At 39.2% G+C, this 24,260-nt stretch overlaps 1 protein-coding gene across 3 annotated transcripts in view; it reads left to right on the forward strand.

Annotated features, from left to right (window-relative positions):
* Positions 1–24,260, forward strand: part of ATP13A5 (ATPase 13A5) — a 112,842-nt gene that overhangs the window by 17,732 nt on the left and 70,850 nt on the right. For all 3 annotated transcript variants that reach the window (XM_020882626.2, XM_020882623.2, XM_020882624.2), the window contains exons 2-8: positions 136–309; positions 995–1,141; positions 1,504–1,574; positions 1,681–1,761; positions 11,025–11,094; positions 13,699–13,833; positions 23,219–23,291. In XM_020882626.2, the coding sequence (XP_020738285.2) occupies positions 136–309; positions 995–1,141; positions 1,504–1,574; positions 1,681–1,761; positions 11,025–11,094; positions 13,699–13,833; positions 23,219–23,291 (751 nt within the window). The remainder of the gene's footprint in view (positions 1–135; positions 310–994; positions 1,142–1,503; positions 1,575–1,680; positions 1,762–11,024; positions 11,095–13,698; positions 13,834–23,218; positions 23,292–24,260) is intronic.

Here is a 24,260-nt window from a genome sequence, read left to right on the forward strand (position 1 = left end):
GCAATGGATCTGATCCCACCAACCAAAACTAGATTCCTTTCCCAACCCAAACTGCACCTAAAGTTTGTGTGTCCTGGAACAAAATGTGTGTTTGTGTGGGGAAAAAAATAGAGTGATCTTTTATTTACTCTCCAGGAGGTGTTTGGTTACCAGACCCAGAAGCTACGCAGAGTTCTCTTCCTTGTGACATCCGTGCTGACCTGTGGAGTCCTTCCCCTGTTATTCTACTGGAAGCCCCAGTGGAGGGTATGGGCCTACTGTATCCCATGCTCCTTGCAAGAAGCAGACACTGTTTTGCTAAGGACAACGGTGCGTGCCCTTCTGTGTTGCATCTAGTGCATAACCTGCGATGATCAGCATTCCAGAGCAGATCCTCCTTGATTTAAGGGCTTCTCTGCCCCCAGATACAATATGGCAAAACTGTCCTTGCCATCTATTTGCAACATCTTATTTTGACCCAGGAATGTAGTACATTTCCTCCACATCTGCCTGGAGAAATTTCTACCACGTCAGGCTAATTGTAAGTGCTCTTAGCCATAACATGAGCAAGGGCTGTCAGTGTTATAACTCAAACATATACAAGGGAATTACTGTTCAGTTTTTCAAATATGTGTTTTGAGGATATTATACATTTTAAACACCTAGATGTCATTTTAGGATAGCTGGAGACTATTTCCTGAATATGAACTTTCTTGCAAAGTGTATCTTTCTCTTTTTTCCCTAGCACAGAGGTTCTCAAATTTTAGTGCAAATCAGAATTACCTGGAGGACTCTTTAAAACACAGACTGTTAGCCTCCCAATAATATCTGACCCAGCAGCTTTGGGGTGAGACTAAGACGCTACATGTCTAGCAAGTTCCAAGGTGATGCAGATGTTTTTATCAGTAGCCCAAACTTTGGCAACCACTGATCTAGGACTTGGCAGGTATTTGGTTGACTGACTGCTTTATGGAATAACACTTCAGAATTTCATGGGCTGAATTGTCTTCTCTAGGATGAATTTCAGAAATATATGAGGAAGAAGGTAATCTGCCTCTACTTATCCACACTGAAGATTCCTATTAGCAAGAACTCAGAAGAACCCCTGGTGGCTGACTGCCACTCAGTCATAAACAAAGCTGTATTGAAGCCAGAATTAAAAGTAAGTGATTTGACTTTAATAGTACAATGTTACAGCATGTTTTCTTTGCAAGAGTATAATGTATTTATTGGATGAAAATCCTGAAAATCACACTGCTGGGCTGGAAATTATAGCTCTATGTCAAGAAAAGTAAGAGCTGTTTGAGGACCTGGACTAACCAACACTTACCTTCCTTGATGGGCTTTATTTTGTGAATGACATCTATTCTATCAGGGCATACCTGGTAGCTCAGTTGATAAAGAATCCACCTGCAATGTGGAAGACCTGGGTTTGATCCCTGGGTTGGGAAAGTCACAAACAGACACAACTGAGTGGTTTTACTTTCTTTTCACTTTTCTATTCTATCTCATTTGTACTTGCAGTTGCGATGTATCCAAGTGCAGAAAATCAGGTATGTTTGGAACAACTCGGAGAAGAAGTTTCAGAAAGTTGGGTAAGTCTGACTTTTTTCCTCACCACTCATCAGAATATAAGGGAAGAACACTGATTTGTTCAGTACCATGAACTGAAGTACAGTTCCTGTCCTGACCACATCCTAGGTTGCTGGAAGATAGCAACAGCTGCTATGACATCCATCACACGTTTGGACTGGGTCTTACCACTGAAGAACAAGAGATCAGGTAGGGTTTGGGGTACTCCAGAGAAAATTTTGCTAGCATAAATGCAAATGTTGCATGGCTTAGGATGAGTGAATTGTTGGTATAAGGCTATATCAACTTCACGTAACCCCAGTTCATTTACTGGCATCAGAATGTTCTAAATTATTTTCATCGTAGGCACACTTATTAAAAAGGGAAGACTAAAAGAACAATGCAATCAAATAACATTTGATCTTTTCTCTCAGGATTATAGAACAGCATTCTCTGTGTTGTCTCTTTTCTTTCCTCAAAAAAAACTTGAGTCATTTCATAAACATCAGCTTCTTAAGCCTCCAGGTCCTCTGAGAGACAGAAAGACAATATAATGATTGCATTTTACTAGGAGAACTGGCCCTGGAGACAAGGATTTTATTTGCTCAGTTAATTATGTCATTCACCACTATTATTTACAGAATCTAGAACAGTGCCTGATTCACGGTAGAAACTCAATAGACTTGTGTGGAAGGAATGAATAAATAAATGCATTCATTGATTTGTGAACTAAACTCCTCTAATATGCCAGGCATTTTGCAAGGCACTAGGGATCTAAGGATAAATAAGACTTAGTCATGGTCCAGGAGACATTTCCCACCAGTCAGAAAGAGAGACAAAGAATAGGGGTACAGTTTTGAGAATGAGATCTATAAAGGCACATAGGTTAGGAAATGATAGGATAATAGTAGCACAGGAAATGCTTAGGCTTCTCATTAACTCACAGTGACCTAGAGTCTCTGCTTCACTCATCTGTAATTTAAAATGGTGAATCCTGGTGACTTTGAAAGTAAACCATTGCAAAATTTCCCAAGAATCTTTATAATCCCCTATATTTCTTGCCCAGTTTTAGAGATGAAAAGAAGGATTTGCCTGATCTTCCTCACACTTGGTCAGAAACAGAAATTCTCAAGTGAAGGAGCAATTCAGTCCTTAAAATACAGGTTCTTGGGTTCTTCTCCATAATTCTGATTTAGTAAGTAGAAGCTAGGGTGGTTGTGAGAGAAAAACAGGATTTTTAGCAAGCATCTCCATGATCTGTATTCACACCAAACCTGTGAGTTATTGATCTATTATTGTTTTCAAGTTTTCCCTCTGTTTGAACACTATGAAAAAGGAACTGGGCATCTAGATTCTGACAATATTCCAAAATGCTTTAGAAACAGGGTATCATTATATAAGATTTCAGATACAGTGCTTAACTACTGAAGTACAGAAAGTTTTCAAAGTCATTAAAAACACACTGCTTTCCTAGCACTAAGCACAAAACATTTAAAGGATTGATCTATTTAGGAAATGTAGTTGATGAATATAGATATACTCTGCCTAAGAAACCATTTCCCCAGATTTTCCATCCATGTAGCTATGTCACGTTTATTTATTTATCAGGTGCCAAGCTTTAATAAACATCATACATAATTAAATTTAAATTTGGTCCACACAATAAAGAACTTGACAATCTAATAAGCAAGATAAAGTATATAGTTGCCCAAATATGAAGAATAGAGGAGATAATCTACTTAGAAATATATAGTCATATTTTATTTTGTGAGTTTTTCCATTTGAAGCATAAAGAGAGAAAATAAAATATGGAGTATTCCTCACCCATCCATAAATTTTCCCTTTTATTTTTTTAATGTAAGACTAAACACTTTTTCCAAAAATTAAATATGATGGATTTGTGTTGAGTGATAGCTTAAGAGTCTCAATGAATTTGAGCTTGCTTGCATGAAAAGCAAGGACCCAATATAAGAAATAAATAAAAGAGGGATACACAAAAGTTTCTGATCATGAAAAGTCATCAAAAAATACAGCCTCCCCTTTCAGTCTTCCTAGCAGCCAGGAAACGAGAGAAAATGCAAAGATGAACATAGTTCTCACTTTTCAGTAGCAAAAAGCAAACGAAGACATCAGGAGTGACACATTTACCCTGGAGAGAAACTGTCAGAGGGTATCAAGAGGATTGAAACCGGGTCTCCTGCATAATAGGTGGATCCTTCACCCTCTGAGCCACCAGGGAAGCCATCAAGAGGAAAGCAGGAAAATTATTCCAGAAGGTTCCCTGCTTTCACCTTCACTCACCCATGAACTGAACACAACTTGCCATCCCAGTGACTGTCCTAGACAGGTCTACAGACAGTTGGAGTAATTCTCTTACCTCATGGACACAGGGCCCTGTGAAAAAAACACACCTACCTCCTCCCCTGTCCATCCAAGCTGTCTTCCTATTAACAACAGTTTTTTTTCAATTGAGTGACACTTCATCTCCTCACTCAGTCCTCCCTCTCCCTGCTTCCTCTGTTTAGCCTCCTGAAAACATAAGAACTTTCCGGCAGAAGAGATCCAGCTACCTCCTAACTGGGGGTTAGCTCCAGATCAATCACCTTGTTGGTATCCCAGAAATCTTGAAGGGGGGAGGGCAGGAAAAGCTTTGATGGATAGGGTTTACCAATTTCTATAACAGGGATACTCCAACCATGGCTTATTCCAGTGTGACATCACTGAATGTGGAGCTGTGGAGTGGTATTCACAATTGGCTTGGTGATTCTGTAGAACCAAACTTAATTCTCAACACTTGTTACACCACTGAGAAAAAAGGCATGCTTGTTAGTACCAGAGGAAAAGAATCTGAGTGGACGGCAGCAAAAGAGGATGGGTTTGCCTTCAAAGCTCAGCCCCAAGCTGATAGAAGCTTTCCCCAGAGAATAGAGAGGGGAAAAAAAAAAATAAGCAAGAGGAAGGCAGGGGAGAGAGAGATCGGGGCTGCTATGAAATCCTACCCTTTTACTTCTCAGGTCTTGTGGGAAGCCAAAGTCAGAAAAGAAATCATATCTGTATACCATGACCTTTATCCTCTTGGAAATCTCCATCTTTAGAAATACAACCAAGTAAAGACACTTGTCCATCAGATCAGTTCTGTGAAAAAGAACAAGGAAGAATTGATCAGAGTGGAGGAGACAGGCTTCACTCATTGTTCTGGAAACCGATAAGATTGTCTCAAATCTTCGCATTAGATTAGAAGTCAGTAACATACTTAAAAATATAACCAATGTTTCTATGACTCTGGGTCCACTGAAAGTATAAAATTACTTAACTCCAATGCTTTGTTTCAGAGCAAAACACTATGAAAGCGCAAGTAAGCCTAAGACCTGAGTCTCCCTGGTGAGATAGTCCCTGGGATTTCTCCACCCCCACCTCCATTTAGATGCCCTCATGGTCCTCTGTTCTGGATCTTCATGCCTGGGAATGCTCTGTGCACGTCCCCACAAAAGCAGATGAGCAGCACCTCAATTAGCTCACATACAGGGCATGAAACTGCAAGAATTTGACTTTCTCTGAGGTTATCTGGAAACGTGCTTTAGGAAATGAAAGAAAGGAACACGTCACAGATGAAGACTAATGAGAAAAAATAAAATGACTTTTGTCATTTGTAAAATGAATGTTCTCTGTATAAATTATAAAGTATAGAAGCAGGCTCTGCACTGCTAACATAGGGAATTTTTTCCCCTGAAAGCAATTTCTCAAAGCACACTAATCTTGATTTTATTATTATTTTAAAATGGGACTAACATACCTGTCATACTCTACAACATACCCAAATGCCAGCAATTGGATGCCATTTCTCTGCATCTGTGAATTTCTCAGGTTTCCTTTCCTTTAGAAAGAGGGCGCATTAGGAGAGTGAGGGATTAACTAGTAGAATCACCTGGGAACTTTTTTTCAAACACTAATAAAGCTGCTCCCTAAAAATTCCAAATTTCATGGAAATGGGTCATGCCAGAATCCCCTGGCTTAGTATTAACTCTTTGAAAAACCTCAGATCTCCCTCCCTGCCAAGGATGCTATTGATGGCTTATCAGAATGGAAGCAGAGTGATTGTATGAAGTTTGAAAATGCTCACCAGTGATTCTGACATGGTCCTCCTGCCTCTTTGAGGACTCTCAGCCTAGTCTTCACCATCCAGAGCCTAAAGGGCCCAGCAGACAACATATTCTCAACAATTATTTGGTGAATAAATTGACAAATGAATGAATGAGCAAATAATCATATTGAAAAGAGATACAGACCACTGCCAAAGAAAATATTCCTAGTCATTCATGCTTGGTTTTTAAGATATAAATAACTTTCAGCACATTTACTAATATCTCATGATTTCAAGAAATCTCAGTGCTTCTTCAAGCATAGCCCATAACCAGTGCAGAAATACCTTCATAACTTCCCTATTAAGAAACCCTTCAATCTCTTTTGAAGAGAGATCTTCTACATCCAAAGTAATTATTCCCCTAATGAATGGTTCTGAATATTAGGCAAGTCTACTTAATTTCATTCAGACTATTGACTTCCATGAGGCTACCTGGAATTGTTCTAGGGCTCCTTTCCCTGCCAGCTCATCAGATTTTTAAAGTCAAGAAATGTCATCTCCTTTGTTCCTTGGAACTTTGCTAATGTGACCCAGCTCAAACCTCGTATTTCTTCTTCTGGTTTTCAACCAGTGGTCAATATCCCTGAAAATTCTATATGGTTTATGCTGAGATTGAGATGAGTACATGATCTCTAACCACACCATATTTTTTGGCAAGAGATAGTGGAAAAGGTGAAACATCAAGGGAAATACCAGTCTGTGATTCAAACGTGGTTGTTGTCTGACACAACATAAAAGTTGAGAATCATGTTTTATTTGGCAGACTTTCTGAGGACTTTAAGCCAGTGAGACAGAACTCTCAGATCACTCTGAGGGACTGCTTTAAAGAGGCAAGGGGGTTGAGGAGCCGGGACATATAGTAATTTTTGCAACAAAGACCAGGTAGTCAGAACTTCAGATTACTGTTAACTGAAGAAAACCAGAGGTCTCAAGTTTAAGAATGTAGTGCTTTTCTATGTATGGGAAGATGCAAGAATCAGGTTCACTGAAATGATTGCTTTGGTATGAACATTAGCTATCTGGAGCCAATATCCTGTGTTTTATCATCCTGTGTCTCCTCAGCGTGCAAATCGGAGGTGGCCGCAGCAGTTGACTGCTGCATGGCGTGCTAAGTCATTTCAATTGTGTGTGACTCTTTGTGACCCTATGGACCATAGCCCTGTAGATGGTGGGCATCCAGTTTCTATCCTGAGTTCCCTCAGGATGAAACTTGAAGGTGGCTGTGGCAATGTGATAGTCAAATGACTACAACACCTTTTATTTACTGACATGACAGGCAATATTTTTTATTCACATTTTCCAGATGTCCCCAGGAGAAGGAAATGGCAACCCACTCCAGTATTCTTGCCTGGAGAATCCTGTGGACAGGGAGCCTGGTGGGCTGCTGTCCATAGGGTCGTGCAGAGTCGGACATGACTAAAGCGACTTAGCAAGCATGCATGCACTGGAGAAGGCAATGGCAACCCACTCCAGTATTCTTGCCTGGAGAATCCCAGGAACGGAGGAGCCTGGTAGGCTGCCATCTGTGGGGTCACACAGAGTCAGACACAACTGCAGCGACTTAGCAGCAGCAGCAGCAGCCAGATATCCCCGAAAGGATCACCACAGGCCAGTATGAACCTACTGGATCTCAGTTCTCATAGGAGCTGGGCACCTCTCCCTTACTGGTAGCATTAGAAACCGTCTCACCCGACAAAGAAAAAGGTCAGAGGGCACTTGGCTTGCTTCTTTCTAAACTGACTTCATAGCCTGTGTCCTGCTATTGTTCTGTAAACTGGGTTTACAGCCTTGTTAGGGAAGACAGTATTCTAGCCATGGTTCACAAAGGTCCTCATTAATTAATTCCAATATTTAGGGAACATTCTCTGTGACAGATACTGTGCCCCTAGATGTCAGAAAAATAGAGCTGAGAAACCTCCCTCTCTGCCATTAAAAAGAGCCTAGAAAATTCAAGGTGAAAGATGTGTAACTACATGTTACACTTCAAAGAAGTTACTAAGAAATGAAAGGTTACTGGGGACAAGAAAAATACTTAATTAATAATTAATTAATTAATACTCAGTTAATGCTTATGGGAATGGAGACTATGTCAAATATAGTTGTTACTTATTAAGGACTTGGCATGTTCTAGGTGGGTTTCCCAGGTGGTGCATTGGTAAAGAATCTACCCACCAATGTAGGAGATGCAAGAGACACAGGTTTGATCCCCGGGTGGGGAAGATCCCCTGGAGGAAGAAATTGCAAGCCAATCCAGCATTCTTTGCCTGGACAATTCCATGGACTGAGGAGCCTGGCAGACTATGATCCATGGGGCAGCAAAGAGTCAAACATGACTGAGCATGGCACATGTTTTAGGCACTTGTGCTAAATGCTTATTTATTTATATCTTTTGCTACTAATAGCAATTTTATTAGGCAGGTGTTATCAACCCATTTTATAAGTAAGAGAACCAAGGCTCACACTTCATTCATCCACTAAATCATTTAACAAATCATTCCTCAGTGCATTCTATGAATTAGGCCCTGCTTTAGGCATTCAGAATATACCAGTGACCTCTAGATGCTTATATAATAGTGGAAGATAGTCTATTGTTTACATGCCGATTAACATGTAAAAGATAAGGTATAACTTCAGATTATCAAACAGTCTATAAAGAAAAATGAGTTAGGTTAAAGAGATAAAGATAATCTGATTTGGTGGTCAGGTTAGCTATTTTAAATAGAATTGGAGAAGAGCCTCCAATAAGAAGATGCCATTTAAACAAAGGCCTGAATGAAATGAGGGCATGAGCCATGCAAAGATGTAGGGAAAACTGGTTCCAGGTAGAAGGAGCAACAAGTACAAAGGTTTAACCGTAGCCAAGTCTGTTGAATCTCAAATTTCTTAACCCTGAAACCAAAAAATACATTTCAGAGCTTGGTGGAGTTCAACCTCTTTATGTCTTGGCCCAGAAAGAATTCAGTGAGAGGCAAAGTGATAGATAAGAGTGAGTTATTAGTATAGGACACTTGTGAAGGATACGAGTGCACAGGCCAGAGGACTCTACCTAAGAACTTAGTGGGCTATATTTTTTACAATCAAAAGGAAAGTGGGGAGGGGGAGAAGACCACCTTCTTCCTCATCCTTGAGTAGACATCAGGCTTCCATCATCAGCTCCTCCTCCACATCAGGTGGGGGAGTCTTCTTGTCCCCCCCAGTCAAACCCAGACTGTCATGGAGCTATTCAAATCAGTAGAAAAGTGGTGGTGGTAGTTTAGTTGCTCAGTCGTGTCTGACTCTTGTGACCCCTTGGACTGTAACCCGCCAGGCTCCTCCGTCCATGGGATTCTCCAGGCAAGAATACTGGAGTGGGTTGCCATTTCCTTCTCCAGGGTATCTTCCCAACCCAGGAATCGAATACAGGTCTCCTGCACTGCAGGCAGATTCTTTACCAACTGAGCTATGAGGGAAGCCTAGAAAAGTGGTAACATATGCTAAAATATAGTAAATTATCTCAGGTTTCAGTATAAAGAGGTTCTTGTACTTTAGAATGTCATTTCCCCATATGTATATGGGATCATTAACTTACTTACCTCAACCAGCAAGATGCAGGTGCCATTGACTTGTATAATTTTGTTATTAAGCAAGCCTGCTTTATTTACAATGTCTGGATTGTTTTCTCAAGTGATATTAACTTACAGTTGTCTCCTAAAGCCCCCTAAATTTCCCTATCTATAATCCCCTAGTGGGTTTCTAAACTAACTGTTTGATTATCCTACTCTATCTGTATCATCATCAGGCTCTATTATCAGATTTAGCTCTCAAAGGCTAAGCAGACCTTAATAAAGTGAAGGATGTGGGGAGAGGATTCCAAGGAGAGAGAAAGAAAACCAAGTTTAGGATTCTGAGAAGTTCTGAATACTTGCCCACAACAGGTTATTTTACTGGCTTTTAGAAAAAGATTTTAACCACTAAAGTGGCTTGAGTTATGGTCCTTTCTCAATGTGAGACTTAGGGACTTCTGAAGTCCCTTACAGTAGTATGTGCTGTTTGATCTCACTGTTTCTCAACATCTCTGAACCACAGTGTTTTCATACATGGAGTCAGAAGACCTTGGTTTGAGTCCTTGCAATCCCTTGCCAGTGATAATTGCATTTGGATTAGCATGGCTTAGAAGTCAGACCAACTTGGATTCAGCTCTCTGTCACAGACCAAAGGTCCATCAGGCAGATTTTCACATCCATCTTTACTGAGGGAGAGAGTAAAGTGGAGTCATAGAGACCATGGTGGGAAGCCTGGCTCTGCTGCTTTCCTGCTCTGAGACTCTGGGAAAGCTACTTAGTTTCTCTGAACTTCAGTTTCCTTTATAATAATGATGATCATATAAAATCTCACAGGGAAAATGTATATGAATGGTTAAATGCAGTTTCTGACACTGTCATCTCTGCTTGAAAGTTACATTGTCATGATTAATATTAGATATGTGCACCTTTGTCAAAATACCCACATTGAATAATTCTTCCCATTGGCAAAGTGAGAATATCAGTTCTTTCTTTTGTTTTTAAAACTATTTTTAATTTAACTTTTATTTTATATTGGAGTACAGTTGATTTACAATGTTATGTTAGTTTCAGGTGACTACAGCAAAGTGATTCAGTTATATATGTACATATATTCATTCTTTTTCAGATTCTTTTCCCAGATAGGTTATTACAGAATATTGTGTAGAACTTTCTGTGCTGCATAGTAGGTCCTTGTTGATTTCTTATTTTATATATAGTAGTATGTATATATTAATCCCAACCTCCTAATTTATTCCTCCCTTGGGGCTTCTTATTGTAATGTACACGTGTGTGGGTTTACAAAGTGTTAGCTATGAAAGTCATACACCATTTTCCAGTTCATTGGTTCATTCCTTCATGTATTCATTGAGTTCATAAACTAAAGACCTGTCTAGGTGCTAGAGATACCAAGGTAAGACAGATAGGATCTCCACCATCAAGGGCAATCTAGAATTTCTGAGAATTCTAGGAACATTGTCATATCCGTTTCTTTTTAGCTATTTTTAGAATATAATCAAATTCTTTTTTAAAAAAAGGCTCAAAATGCCTTTCTAACTTCATTTTGATTCATGAGTTATGTTGTCCTTAAGGTATATTTAACAGAAAAACAACTTGTCCACCACGTGCTTTCTTTTACAAATATAGTAGTATTTTGAGGTTGGCATATTAATTTTTAATCAAAAGCACAAAGTCCCTTGAGGGTAGAGAAGGGACTTCGGCTTAGTGTCGCCTGTACTCACTTATTGATAAGCATGTTGGTGTGACACTAATAGATGATCAATCTCCTACAGAAGATTAGTGTGCGGGCCAAATGCCATTGAGGTTGAAATCCAACCCATATGGAAGCTGCTTGTTAAACAGGTAACTGTTTTCATTTGTTTTAAAAATAAACTACTGTTTTTTCCTTTTTCATTTCTAGCACTCAGGGAAATCTTAAAAACATGGATACTTCGACAAGCACAAAAATCTGTATTTTGTGCAAATTTCTTTGGTTATTCCCATTGACTTTAGTTTCTACTTTTCCTGTCTGTTTAGGTTTTCTTTTTTAATTATTATTTCAATAAATATATTTTTTTATTCCAGGATTTCTAACTGGTCCTTTTCAATAACCACTTATTCTAAATTCAAATCTGCTTTAAAAAATTCCTTCCCAGTGTGAGGGACAGATTTTCATTTCTTAATCTCCTCTTTGTTTTCTTCAGTTTTTTGATGATGGCTATAGTGGGGAGGGGGAAGGATTGTTATCATTTCATGATCTCTTTGAGGATTTAAAAAGCATTATTTGATCTTTTTTTTGTATATTGTTCTATCATTCTATTATATCCATTTTCCTGATAGTGACATCTTCCTTTTTTAGTGTTTTTGTTTGTTTTAGAATATTTTCTCTGTATGCTGTGGAGTTTCTCTATTTATTTTAGTAAGCTCAGCTTGGATGGGACTTTCCTTCCTCCATTTATCCCTCACTCTGTGCTCAGTTTCCTTCTTTGGGTCATACTGGTCACCATGGGTCCCAAGTTCAGAACCAGAGCCTGTATTGGAGGTTTGTGCTCTGTCCATCATGGATCTGTTGGATGCGGGCCCTGAGCCAGCTTGGTGCTTGGCCAAAGTCACAGCTGCACCACAAACCTGCCTCTCCTATTCCGCCCTCTGCTGCTGGTGAACCCTGGCTGGTTGTGACTTTTCTCAGGGGCTATTGCTGTTATCTTTAGCAAGCCTGGTTATGTCTCCTGCCATCTGTGGGATACTTACTCCCCCTAGCATTGAGCTCCTACCTTTGATCTCCTGTCTTTGTATAAAACCTAACAGACTTATCAATCTGTCCCCACTCAGTGCTACATTTTTCCAGTCTATTTCTAATCCACAAAGATGGTCATTCTGGTTTTTACATGGTCATTTTTTAAAAATAATTTTTTATTAGACTTTTTTGTTTAGAACAGTCTTAGGTCCACAGAAAAATTGATCGGAAGGTACTGAGATTTCCTCTGTATCCCATGCCTCCACATAAGCACAATATATCCTACTGTTAAAAAGCAGATTGCTTTTAAAACTTCTTATTCAAGTACATTTTCAAATTACCAAAGACTCTTTCAAGTGTCTATTTAATCTACTTTGAAAAGAGTGCTAATACTTCCTGACACTTACTTATTAAGTCTTTAGTAGAAAAAATAACAGGAAAAACTATGTCGTTACATTTGGTTTCAAAAGAATATTGAATAAAAGAACTAAATTAATTAGGATGGTTTTGTTTCTTCTACAAGAAGTATTTAACCAATTTTCTACTGAGTTTATACAAACTCAAAATCATATTACTAGAAATGTATAATTTACAATTAAAGCATTTTATGCCAAACAGAGAGAAGAGCTATAATTTGTAAGAAAAGCATGTTGCAATGGAAATAATAAAAAAAGTTAAGGAACACAAGCTTTCTTAATCGATGAAATACAGCCAAGGGTTTCAGAAGCTTTTAAGTTATATCCTATTAACTTATGAACCAGATATCAGTTTATTTTTAGGACTAAGGTAGAAATTTATTTAGTATATTAGAAAATTATAGAAGATAGAGGTAAGAAAGAACAGCACTAATTTTAAGTAATATTTCATCTAATTCATGATAATTATAAAGAGCACTTTACCAGAAAAAAAAAAATTTTGTCTTGCTCAGAATGGGTCTTTAATTCAAGCTAAGTATGTAGGTCATGTGACCTTCTCTAGCTCCCTGGGCTTTGCCCTTTCTGTTATTATCATTAATAGTAAAGTCAGCAGGACTAAAATGGGGACAATTGAGGGAACAAAAAAAGTCCAAGATATTATTAAGAGACAAAAAATACCTGATTGGAACTGGTGATACATACTGCACATAATTCTCACTGCAACTTTGAATAAGACTTTTCTCTTTCCTGAGTAAGACTATCCCTCCTTATTTAAGAGAAGGTCCATGCTCTCAGAGGATCTTGCTAAGACCTGTGACATGGGAGTATTATTTTTAAATGAATTATTTGGATAAAAGTGAAATCTTTCATTTTCATTGCACAACTTGACTACATCTGTAGCATGTGATTACATGAAAAAGAAACCTGTAATACAAAGTTCAAAATTGAAGTTCTTAAAAGAATCATATTTCTCCTCCAATGTGGGTACATCTGTTGAGGAAGGTAAACTATTAGATTTTGTTATTGGTCAAATATTTTTGAAGTTCAAAATAAATAAGGATCAATTTGTGAGCATGGTTCTGAACGCCTAAAATAAATTCACTCCTACTGTATCATATTCTATGAGCTTGACATTGTCTCTACTGAAATTAATGGAGCTCTAAGTGAATTCTATTGTTCTATGTTGCAAAAATGAAAGAAAAAAAAATCCTAGAAAGAAATGACATCATCTTTATAGGATGTCACTATAGGTGACACTATAATCTGCCACTAAGGTCCATGCAGGTGACCCAGAATCTCTTTTCGTACCTGCAGGTTTTAAATCCATTCTATGTGTTTCAAGTCTTTACCCTCACTTTGTGGCTGTGTCAAGGTTACATCGAATACTCAGTGGCCATCATCATCTTGTCTGTTCTCTCCATTGCCTTAAGTGTGTATGATCTGCGACAGGTAAGAACAGAAATCATAGTTGGATTCTATTTAGCCTTGGACTGCATGAGAAGCCAAACATTTGGCATTTCTACTGAGAGCAAAGAGTTGCTTCGTTAAACATAAGTCATAACAAAGCAAAAAGCAAGGGCTTACTAAATCTGGGATCTCAGAAGGAGGGTTTCAGGAATGTCAGATAGATTTAAACATCTTTGCAAACTCTGATTATCGACTGAAGGTTGCATTGAGTAACTATGTTTAGAAGGACTCTGAGGCTGTCTGTGTCTGATAGAAAAGTGATGGATTAATGATGACAGTATAGTATCTTTCTGTCATCTTCCATCACTGTTCATCTTATAGCCAATTAAAATCTTCCTTTTAAAGAAAATCAGTCTTATAAATGATATAACAGCACATTCTGAAGTGGAGGGCTTCCCTGGGGGCTCAGACAGTAAAGAATTCATCTGCAATGAATTGAGACCTGGGCTCAATAGCTGGGTCAAGAAGATGCCCTGGAGAAGGGAATGGCTATCCACTCCAGTATTCTTGCCTGAAGAATTCCATGGACAGAGGAGCCTGGTGGGCTACAGTCCATGGGATAGCAGGGAGTCAGACAAAGCTGAGTGACTAATGCTTTCTGAAGTGGAATCTAGCTGAATATTACTTATAAATCCACAGCTCCTCTAAGTCTCTGTTTCCCACTGCACCTTTATAGAAAATGTTCTGCTACTTTGCTCAAGATTCATCAGGCTAAATTATGAGGCAACTTCTAAATGTGTCCCAATGTATTTGTTGTATATTTTTGGAAACTTGATTGTGAGATTGACTTTTTAGACACGGGAAACAGTGGTACTTGTATCTGTCAACTCTGTTGAACTTTTAAAATCACCTGGTCTCAAACTTCATCCGTCATCTGGAGAAGAGGAAGCTAATATGCAGGGAGTGGGTTCGTGTCATAAAGTGATTTTGTGACAGAATCAGGGCTTCTGGCTCCATATAAATGAAATTCTATTACATGTGTGATACTTCTTTTTTTTTACATGTGTAATACTTCTTTAGCAGAAGATCCTTTCCAAAGTAACACATTGCTGGGGAAGAAAAGTCAGACCTATGTGTGAGAGGAGAGATGCCTTCTAGCTGTCAGGAGTCTGGGCACATGTCAGACATGTGCAGACATGGAGGCAGACATGGAGGCAGACATGGAGGCTTTAAACAAGTCCAATCGGAAGAGATTTTTATTCTTACTCTGTTTCAGTCACTCAGCAAATATTAGGTCTAAGACTGGCTTTTTATCAGGTTTTAGATTCTACAAATTTTGACTTATGAAGTGTTTGATGAGAAATCAAAGAAAGGCAATATATTTAAAGAGTTAGAAAGCAGGACTTAAAAAAATGAAAAGTTAAATGAATGGAGACACTTTGAGCTAGAGAGTGAAGATTAGAAGAGTTTCTTTGTTTATGTTTTTTTGTTTGTTTTTGCTTTTTTTTTTTAAAAAATGAGTGGCCTAGTGTGTTTCTTCATAAACTAATTTAGAATCATAAAAATCACACAAATATTAACAGTGACCAATAACCTGCCTTTCATGGTGACAATTTCTTTGTGTCTGGCTGCCAAGTCAAGGGGAAGAGTGACTGTCCTTCTGGTGAACTCTGAGCATGTGAACAAAAGTAGGAAAACACACCAGGACAATAAACGATCTGCCATATTCTATTCAGCCACAGTAGGAAACAAATAACAGTTGTTTTACTTTTGTCATTTGATAGAGGTATGTAGTGTGAAGCCCCAAATCAAATTTCTAGCTCCTGGGTTTTGAGAAATCTTTAGTTTTAATAGAATGGATAATTTGATACCTGCAAGCCACTCATATGCTTTCTGGCTGATGTCAAACATCAGTGAATGCAGTTCTTCTTCCATGTGTTTCCTTCTGTTGGGAAGACACATACTCGAAATATACCTGAGTATATCATCGCTGACCATCTCAGAGTTCTAGGGAAAATACAGAAAGATCTGAGGACTTTGGCAGGGAGATCTTTTCAAGTTAAAATCCTCCCTCCCCACACACACTAATCCTATTTGTACTGCTTGACACAATTTGGTAGTGGACACTTTAGTAGTTAGTTTCCTTTTCTGTGAGATGTATGATTGTGTGTGTGTGTGTGTGTGTGTGTTTACTGATAGTTCAGTTCAATTCATTTGCTAAGTCATATCTGACTCTTTGCAACCCCATGGACTGCAGCATACAGGCTTCCCTGTCCAGCACCAACTCCTGGAACTTGCTCACACTCATGTCCATCCAGTCAGTGATGTCCATCCATGCCATGTATATAGTAGAGAAAATTAAATGAAACAATGCACTTGAATTACGTGTGTTCCTAGTTCATAGTAGGCACTCATCAAATACTACTTTTTGTTACCACTGATATGGCTGTTGCTGTTTTTACTGTTATACTTGGAGTGGAGAAACTAGATTATGGAAAGGTGGGAGGTGGCCTAGAGAGGGAAGACAGGCGTTCTAACTTGAACAAGGAGGCAGTGCAGGAAAACCCGGGGATGAGCTTCTAACCACTACTGATTCATCCACTGTGACTCTGGGAACTCTTTATCCTCTCTGGACTCACTTTCCTCAGCTGTAGATAGTGGAGGTTAAACTGTTTTTTTTAAGTACCACCTTTTTAGGATTCTATCATTTTGCCAGGGCTACCAACAAGGCATGAACAGAGCCCTTGAAGACTTTAAACACTAATGAAGAAATTGGCTGGCCATGGGGAATGTGGGGGCATGTGCTATAGACTGGAGTCAATTTCTATAGGACCCTATTAGTTTCAGACTGATTAATCACATAAACTACTGTGTCAGGAGTGGACAAATAATAAAAGATCATTTTAATTCCCTTCATCATAAAAGGAATATATGTTATAAATACACACAGTAGCTCATGGCAAATAGATGGGGAAACAATGGAAACAGTGGCAGACCTTACTTTTCTGGGCTCCAAAATCACTGTAGATGGTGACTGAAGCCATGAAATTAAAAGACACTTACTCCTTGGAAGGAAAGTTATGACCAACTTAGACATATTTAATATCTGCATATTAAAAAGCAGAGACATTACTTTGCCAACAAAGTCCATCTAGTCAAAGCTATGGTTTTTGCAGTAGTCATGTATGGATGTGAGAGTTGGACTCTAAAGAAAGTTGAGCACCAAAGAATTGATGCCTTTGAACTGTGGTGTTGGAAAAGACTCTTGAGAGTCCCTTGGACAGCAAGGAAATCCAACTAGTCCATCCTAAAGAAATCAATCCTGAATAGTCATTGGAAGGACTGATGCTGAAGCTGAAACTCCAATACTTTTGCCACCTGATGCGAAGAACTGACTCATTTGAAAAGACTCTGATGCTGGGAAAGATTGAAGGCAGGAGGAGAAGGGGATGACAGGATGAGATGGTTTGATGGCATTACCGACTCGATGGACATGAGTTTGAGGAAACTCCAGGAGTTGGTGATGGACAGAGAAGCCTAGCATGTTGCAGTCCATGGGGTTGCAAAGAGTTGGACACGACTGAGCAACTGAACTGAACTGAGCTCATGGAACCCAAGGACGTAAAGCATAGATGGCCTTCACCACAGGACTGAACTGAGGAACTTGGGTTCCTCCTCCCAGCCTCCTATTCTATGGCAAGTATGCAATGAAGCAAACATATTTTGGAGAAAATGCTGTACCCTCACTCCTATTTTTCTGAAAACTAGGTGTACCTAGAGCTATGGCAGCCCACAGATGGTTCGTTTCATGTGGCTTTCTCCCTCCACTGGCACAACTAGTTGGAAAGGGGGCATCTGATCCAGTGGAAGCTGACTGGAATCCTTCTGCGTGGGATCCTGGAATAAAGGCTTGAAGCTGCTGGCCATACTCTGTTAGGAAAGTGATCTGTGATGTATAGCTAGGACCAAGGTGGCCACCCTCGATCGCTGCATATGGACAAGCAGAGACACACACACACACACACACACACACACTTCCTCAGAACAAGTAAGGAAAAGAGTGAGCAAAATACACAGTGAGACACAGAGGTTAGCAATGATCAGTCCAACAGAGACAGATAACCTGTTTCTCACAGTGTTTCCCTGTTCCTAGTCTGGAAACTCCCTTGGGAGACTTGGCTGTGCTTCCACCTTAGGTTCGTAAGACATTCCTGCATCTTCATAAGTTCTCAATTTCTGCTTAAGCCAGCCTGGCAAGCTCCCGTTCAGTTCCGTTCAGTTGCTTACCTTCTCTAGTTGCTGGGAACAGGGACTATTCTTCCTTGCAATGCATGGACTTCTCAATGTGGTGGCTTCTCCTGTTGCAGAGCAAAGGCTCTAGGCACGTGGACTCAGTAGTTGTGGCACATGGACTCAGTTCCTCCAAGGCATGTGAAATCTTTCTGAACCAGGGATCAAACTGATGTCCCCTGCATCGGCAAGCAGATTCTCAGCCACTGTACCACCACAGAAGTTCCTTGATGAATTTCTTATTTGTTTTTAATCAAAACAGAATTGTCCTATATGAATTAAACTGGAACTGGCATTTTTCACTTTACAATTTATATAATGGCCATCCACCATAATAAATAATTCTAAATTGTGTCTAAAAATAATGATGTGATATTCCATAGGGAAAGGGAAGTTGCTCGGTCGTGCCCAACTCTTTGCAACCCCATGAACAGTAGCCTGCACCAGGCTCCTCCATCCATGGGATTTTCCAGGCAAGAATACTGGAGTGGGTTGCCATTTTTCCTCCAGGGGATCTTCCCGACCCAGGGATCGAACTCAGGTCTCCCGCATTGTAGACAGACACTTTACCATCTGAGCCACCATGACCCACCATAATTTATTCAACTGTTTTCCTCTTTATGGAAAATAAGGGGTTTCTTCTCTACAATACATATATTGAATTAAAACTAACTACAATGTAGTGTATCCTTACATATTAGTGTTTGTGTCTCTTTTTTCAGCAAAATAAGATATGTATATTTTGGATGTTAATAAATACTATAGTATTATTTTCCATAAATGGAATAATTCAGTCTCTTATTGGCAACATATGAGAATATCTATTTTCCCAGATCCTGACCAGCATTAGGTGTTATACCTTGGTATTTAAAATTTTCCATTTAATACATTTTTGAAAATTGTGTTTCATTGATGTTTTAGTTTACACTTCCCTGATTACTAGTGAGATTAGACACACTTTCCTTTGTCTAAAAGAGATTTGCACTTTTATTTACTGTTTTTTTATATCCATAATATACATGAAAAAGTTCTATTTTTAACTCTTCTTTATCTTGACCTTGACTTTTGCTAGACTTAAAAAATATGTCTATTTAAATATGTTTCTTTTTCTTTATGATTTCTGGGTTTTTGTTTTAAAAGTCTCCTCTTTTTTTGTTATAAAGTTCTCCTTTTCCAAAATTAGGTATTTTAATTTTTCTATTTGTCATTTTCCTAATATTTACTTTAAAATTATTCATAGAATTTAAATATTCAGATCCTACAACTTAAAAATCCCTGAATGCCTTCTTTTACTCCAAACAGTAGCATGGGAATTTCAGCCTTGATGGCAATATTGCAAAAGACTTCTTTGAAATGACGACACTAAGCTCATTAGCAGTTAGTGTTTGTTAATAAAAGCTTATCTGACCCAACCTGCAAGGCCTCTTGTAACACTATACAAAATGGGCCAGTTTCCTGAAACTCTTTGTAGTTTAAATCACAAGTCCTCAGCAATTAATATTGTTAATTAATTGCTATATTATTAATTAATTAATATAGTCCTCAGCTAATCCATTTAGTGCTTTACAATTTGCAGTGGAATCTGACATTTATAATGAAGGTGCTTGTATGAGGCTTGGCAAACTGTGAAATGATACACAAACGAGAGGGAGGGATAGGAGCAACCGGGGAGGTAAAGTGATTTAATCACATTCACCCCAGGAAGGCGGCTATAGGCCTTCATCCCAGGTTTCCTGACTCTGAGTCACCTTCCCCTCGAGCAAAATCTCCAAGTAACTTGTGAGCTTCCTGTGGCAGTAAATGATGTTTTGATAATTTATAACAGAAAGCAGATTTGGGCAGGAGAGCTGGGAGAAAGGGAAGAAAAAGCATCTACTTTCTGCCATTTCTAAATTATGCTAAACAAATACCTGCTTTTGAAAACTGCAAAGAAGAATGTTGTCAGAAGTGGAATAAGATATCCCCCTGCATCCACTCCAGCCACTGACAATGTCGCTAGAGAGAGGTTACCTTGCCTAGGTCAAGAAACACCCCAGTGCAACATGGTCCCTTTGTACCACTTTCGATGCAGATGTGAGCACAAGCCTTGGCACCCAACTGCATTTTCTCTGAACTGTACTGCACGCTCCACTGCCGGCTCCAGGGGTGGCTGCTGTCAATAGCATGGACATAGCTGGCCCATAGTTCTCTGCCTCATTCAGGACTGAGCTGGGCTCAGGAGACACCTGAGTTAATGCCCTCATTATTCATCTCTGGAGGAAATCCAGCCACTGCAAACACAAGGACACACAGCAACAGATGCCGAATAATAACAATATGCAAATTCGTTTTGGAAGTGAATCCTGGTCTCACTGAACAGGGACTGGAGAAACCAGAGGGGGCCTAATGAAAATCAGGCAGCGAGCTTGGAAATCATGGCAAGCATCACAGTGCTGGCTTTCTCCTAGCTGGTTGGTTGTCATAGAAACCTGTGTGTGTAGGGTTTCTGAGTACATTAGCTCAAAGAGGATGCTTATATTATCCTACTGCAGAATTGTTGGGTGAAGTAGAATTATTCAGCTCAGTTAATAAATATTTGCCGAGGGCCTACTATGTGAAGGCCACAGGGGATATGTAGATGAATATGTGGTCCCATCTTTGAACCTCCTTTGAACCCCCTCCAGGAGGGGAGACCTGACAAGAAAACAGATAGCTCTAGTGGAATGGGATCTATGCACTAATACAGGAGGAAACACAGACAGTGGAACAATTAATTCTTCCTGTGAGTGTTAAGGACTTATGGGTTGGAGATATTTCAACAGGGTTTTATGTATAGGAATGGAAAGAGTTGGCTAGTAGAAAAAGGGGGTGAACATTATAGGAAATAGCTCAAGCAAAGACAGGAAAGCCTGGCAGGTTATGCAAGATGCTAAGATTGATAAACAAATTCAGCTTTATGCCTTCATGAGTTTGCAGAATTATAGTCAAGCATTATTGACTCAGACTTCACCACTTCCAAATGTGTTACCATCCTCTTAAGCGAAGTTGAAATTGACATTGACTAAAGTAATTTGCTACGCAAGAAAATAAAGAAATTTGTAAGGAAGGATGTTTCTCTTCTTAAAGGACAAAAGCTGCTTTCAAGCACTTTCAGAGAACATCTTCACCCACAGAAAAGGCTTTAGTCAGATGAACCTTTTTGTTGTTGTTGATTTTCATACTTAATAAGTCAGTGATTGTGGGCAAGTTACTTTAACATTTTTAAGCCCCTGTTTTTTGTTTTATTGTTTTTGTTTTTAGTTATATGTACACTGGAGGTAATAGCATTTTCATCATAGGATTATTTTGAGGATTAAAGAAATCAAGCAACATATTCCAAGTGCATAAAATAACACCTGGCACTTGGTGACTGAATAAAGTTTTAAACTATTTAAAAACAATGATTTGAGTCATTTATTATACTATGAATATTTCTCCTATGAAGCCTTGGAAGTCTGAATGAATCTTTGACATGCAAATAAATCAGTATCATGTTTTTGTAGAGCTTGAAGGGAACCTGAAAATGATCCAATTCAATGTTGTCTGTTGACAAAGGAAAGAGATAGCTTATATGGTGAAATGTGTTATATAGGGGTACCTGACTGGTTGGTGGGTAAGCCTGACCCACCACTCAGGAATCCTGACTGAATCCAGCAGTCTTGTTACCAAACCACATTCTCACTGTCATCCATAATTAAATGAATACCCCAACATGCAAGCCTCAGGAAGTCAAGTTAGGCCAATGAATATGTGCCCAACAGTAATGTCACTTTTTCCACTCAGTTGGCCCAAATGATTGAAGTTTAGTTTTTCAAGCAAAACTGAAATAAGTAATAAATTGTTCTACATAAATATTAGTACCAAACTTACCAAAATCATTATGTTCTCTCAAGAGGAAAGTTGCATAATTGTGTGTAATTCTTGTCTAAGCCTGGTGACATTTATAACATTAAAAACATTATCAACAAAACGGACAAAAATAATTTAACATCTAAAGAGAAGTTTTATTATATCTGAATTATGGTAAGCTGTATGGTAAGCTAAGTTATGGTGTTTAAGTTCTGTTGACAGTATTTAGACCCCTTCTACTTAGAGGTATCTGAGTAACTGACATCCATACAGAGCCTTCCAGGGAGTCTCTGGTTGGTCTGGCGTCACACTCACCTCTGTCTGGTGGCCTGAGAGTCAGTTTAGACGACTCTGTGGATCACGTCCTTTCTCACCTCTGTTTTCTTATTCTCTGAGTTATCCTATGAGATGCTTCCTCCACTTCTTCAGGCTGCTTTCATTCCCTCCGCTTTGTCAGGGTCTTCTCTCAACGAATCCCACTTCAAGTGAATTTTTTCAGCTGATATACTCAGAAAAGTGTTTTGTTTTGTTTTTTTAATGACAGCTTTCTTATTAATCATCAATACTCATCGAACTCTTACTATAGTAATGAGTACTATCAGAAATGATAAGTAAAATAAGCATAAAGTAACTTAAAACAACCATATAAAATAGATACAGTTCTTTCCTCCACCTTTAGATGAGGAAAAGGGAGTTAAACAGTCTGAATAACTCATAAGTGGTAGCACCACAATTCCAAATTGAGCAGTATGACTCCAGTCTGCAGAATTATCCAGTATGAAAATCCACCAGTTCATAGAAGAGCTGATGGTTGTTCTACATGCAATCAAATACAACCTAAATATTCAGAGGCTCTTACAATGGAAACCCCTTGCAGATCAAACTCAGCTTTGCTTTTTACAGACAGGGCAACAGAGACATAGAGAAGAGGAGTAACCTTTTTGTGGTCTCATTGGTTTTCTCCAGTCTAATCATGTATCCTCCAGAAATGAAGTCTCAGTTCCTTAGCTTGAGCCCATGAAACAGTGGCTGTGCATCATTTTTCCTGGGGTTGAATTAGCATTAAGCTAATGAGCATACTTGCTGCTCTAAATAGGGAGCTGGGTGAGGTAGGGGTTGAAACAGGAAAGTAGGAGCTTGGAAAGTAGACTTGAGTCTTTCCCAGAGTCAGTTTGACTGTGGCAGCAGGTTCAGCATTTGCTGTACTGAGATCAGGTGGTTTTCAGGATATGGACTATCTAACATTTAAATGCTGATTTTAAATTTACAGCAATCAGTGAAGCTGCACAACCTCGTGGAGGATCACAACAAAGTCCAGGTCAAGATCACTGTAAAAGGCAAAGGTAAGTGATGTGTTTTGCTTTCGTCAGCATCCTAGTATTTGGAGTAGAGTTGGTCTCATTTGTTTTGATGATTAGTCAAGGAGGAAAAGTCTTTTTTGATTATACTGAGGACTGGGGCTGGGTGAGGCAAACAAGTCATCACAGATTGAAAATTTAAGGCAGCAAGGTCATAAGAATGCTGACTTGTACCTGCAGTATACTGAGAGTGAGCCCTTTTTGAATTCTGTACCTTAGGTGCCTGGCATGCCTCACCTTGATTGAGCTGTTTCTACTCAATGCGGTTTATTTCAAATCCCCTCTGAACTCCATATTTCACTCATTGGAATGTTACTGGGTAAGCCTTCTTAAGGCTTTTTGATTTGCTAACTAACCATCTCAAACAGACCCAGCAGCATATATTTCTATTTGTTATATGGAAAGCAGACCTGTATAAAGCTTATAGATAGCTGGATGGACAGTTGGCATTTGCTCTGAGTTACCTGGGCTGAGGTGACCACAGTTCTCAGCAAGGATTGAAGAGCTGCACTCCACAGCAGTGGAAGTTGTCTGGAGTGTTTACATGGGCCCCCATCCAAGTACTGAGTGTGCTATAGGGGGTCAGGAACCCAGCTAAAGGAGGTAAGCAGACACAAGTCTGTAAGCAGACACATTGGTTTACTGGAGTGTTTACATGGGCCCCAATCCAAGTACTGAGTGTGCTATAGGGGGTCAGGAACCCAGCTAAAGGAAGTAAGCAGACACAAAGTCTGTAAGCAGACACATTGGTCTTCCATGGACCAATGCCCTTAAGGGTCTCCTGTGTGCAGAGCGCTGTCCCAGGTACTAGGATCAAGATGGGATCTTATTGCTGAGAAAATCCTTTCCTAAGACCCAGACACCAATTCCCTAATCCTAGTCTTCTGGGAATCTGCAATTGAGTGGAAAGAGGCTGGAGCAGGTGAGCATGCAGGGTAGTTCTTAACCAAAAAG

The sequence above is a fragment of the Odocoileus virginianus genome, chromosome 4, assembly GCF_023699985.2.
Source record: "Odocoileus virginianus isolate 20LAN1187 ecotype Illinois chromosome 4, Ovbor_1.2, whole genome shotgun sequence".
NCBI classification, from domain to species: domain Eukaryota; kingdom Metazoa; phylum Chordata; class Mammalia; order Artiodactyla; family Cervidae; genus Odocoileus; species Odocoileus virginianus.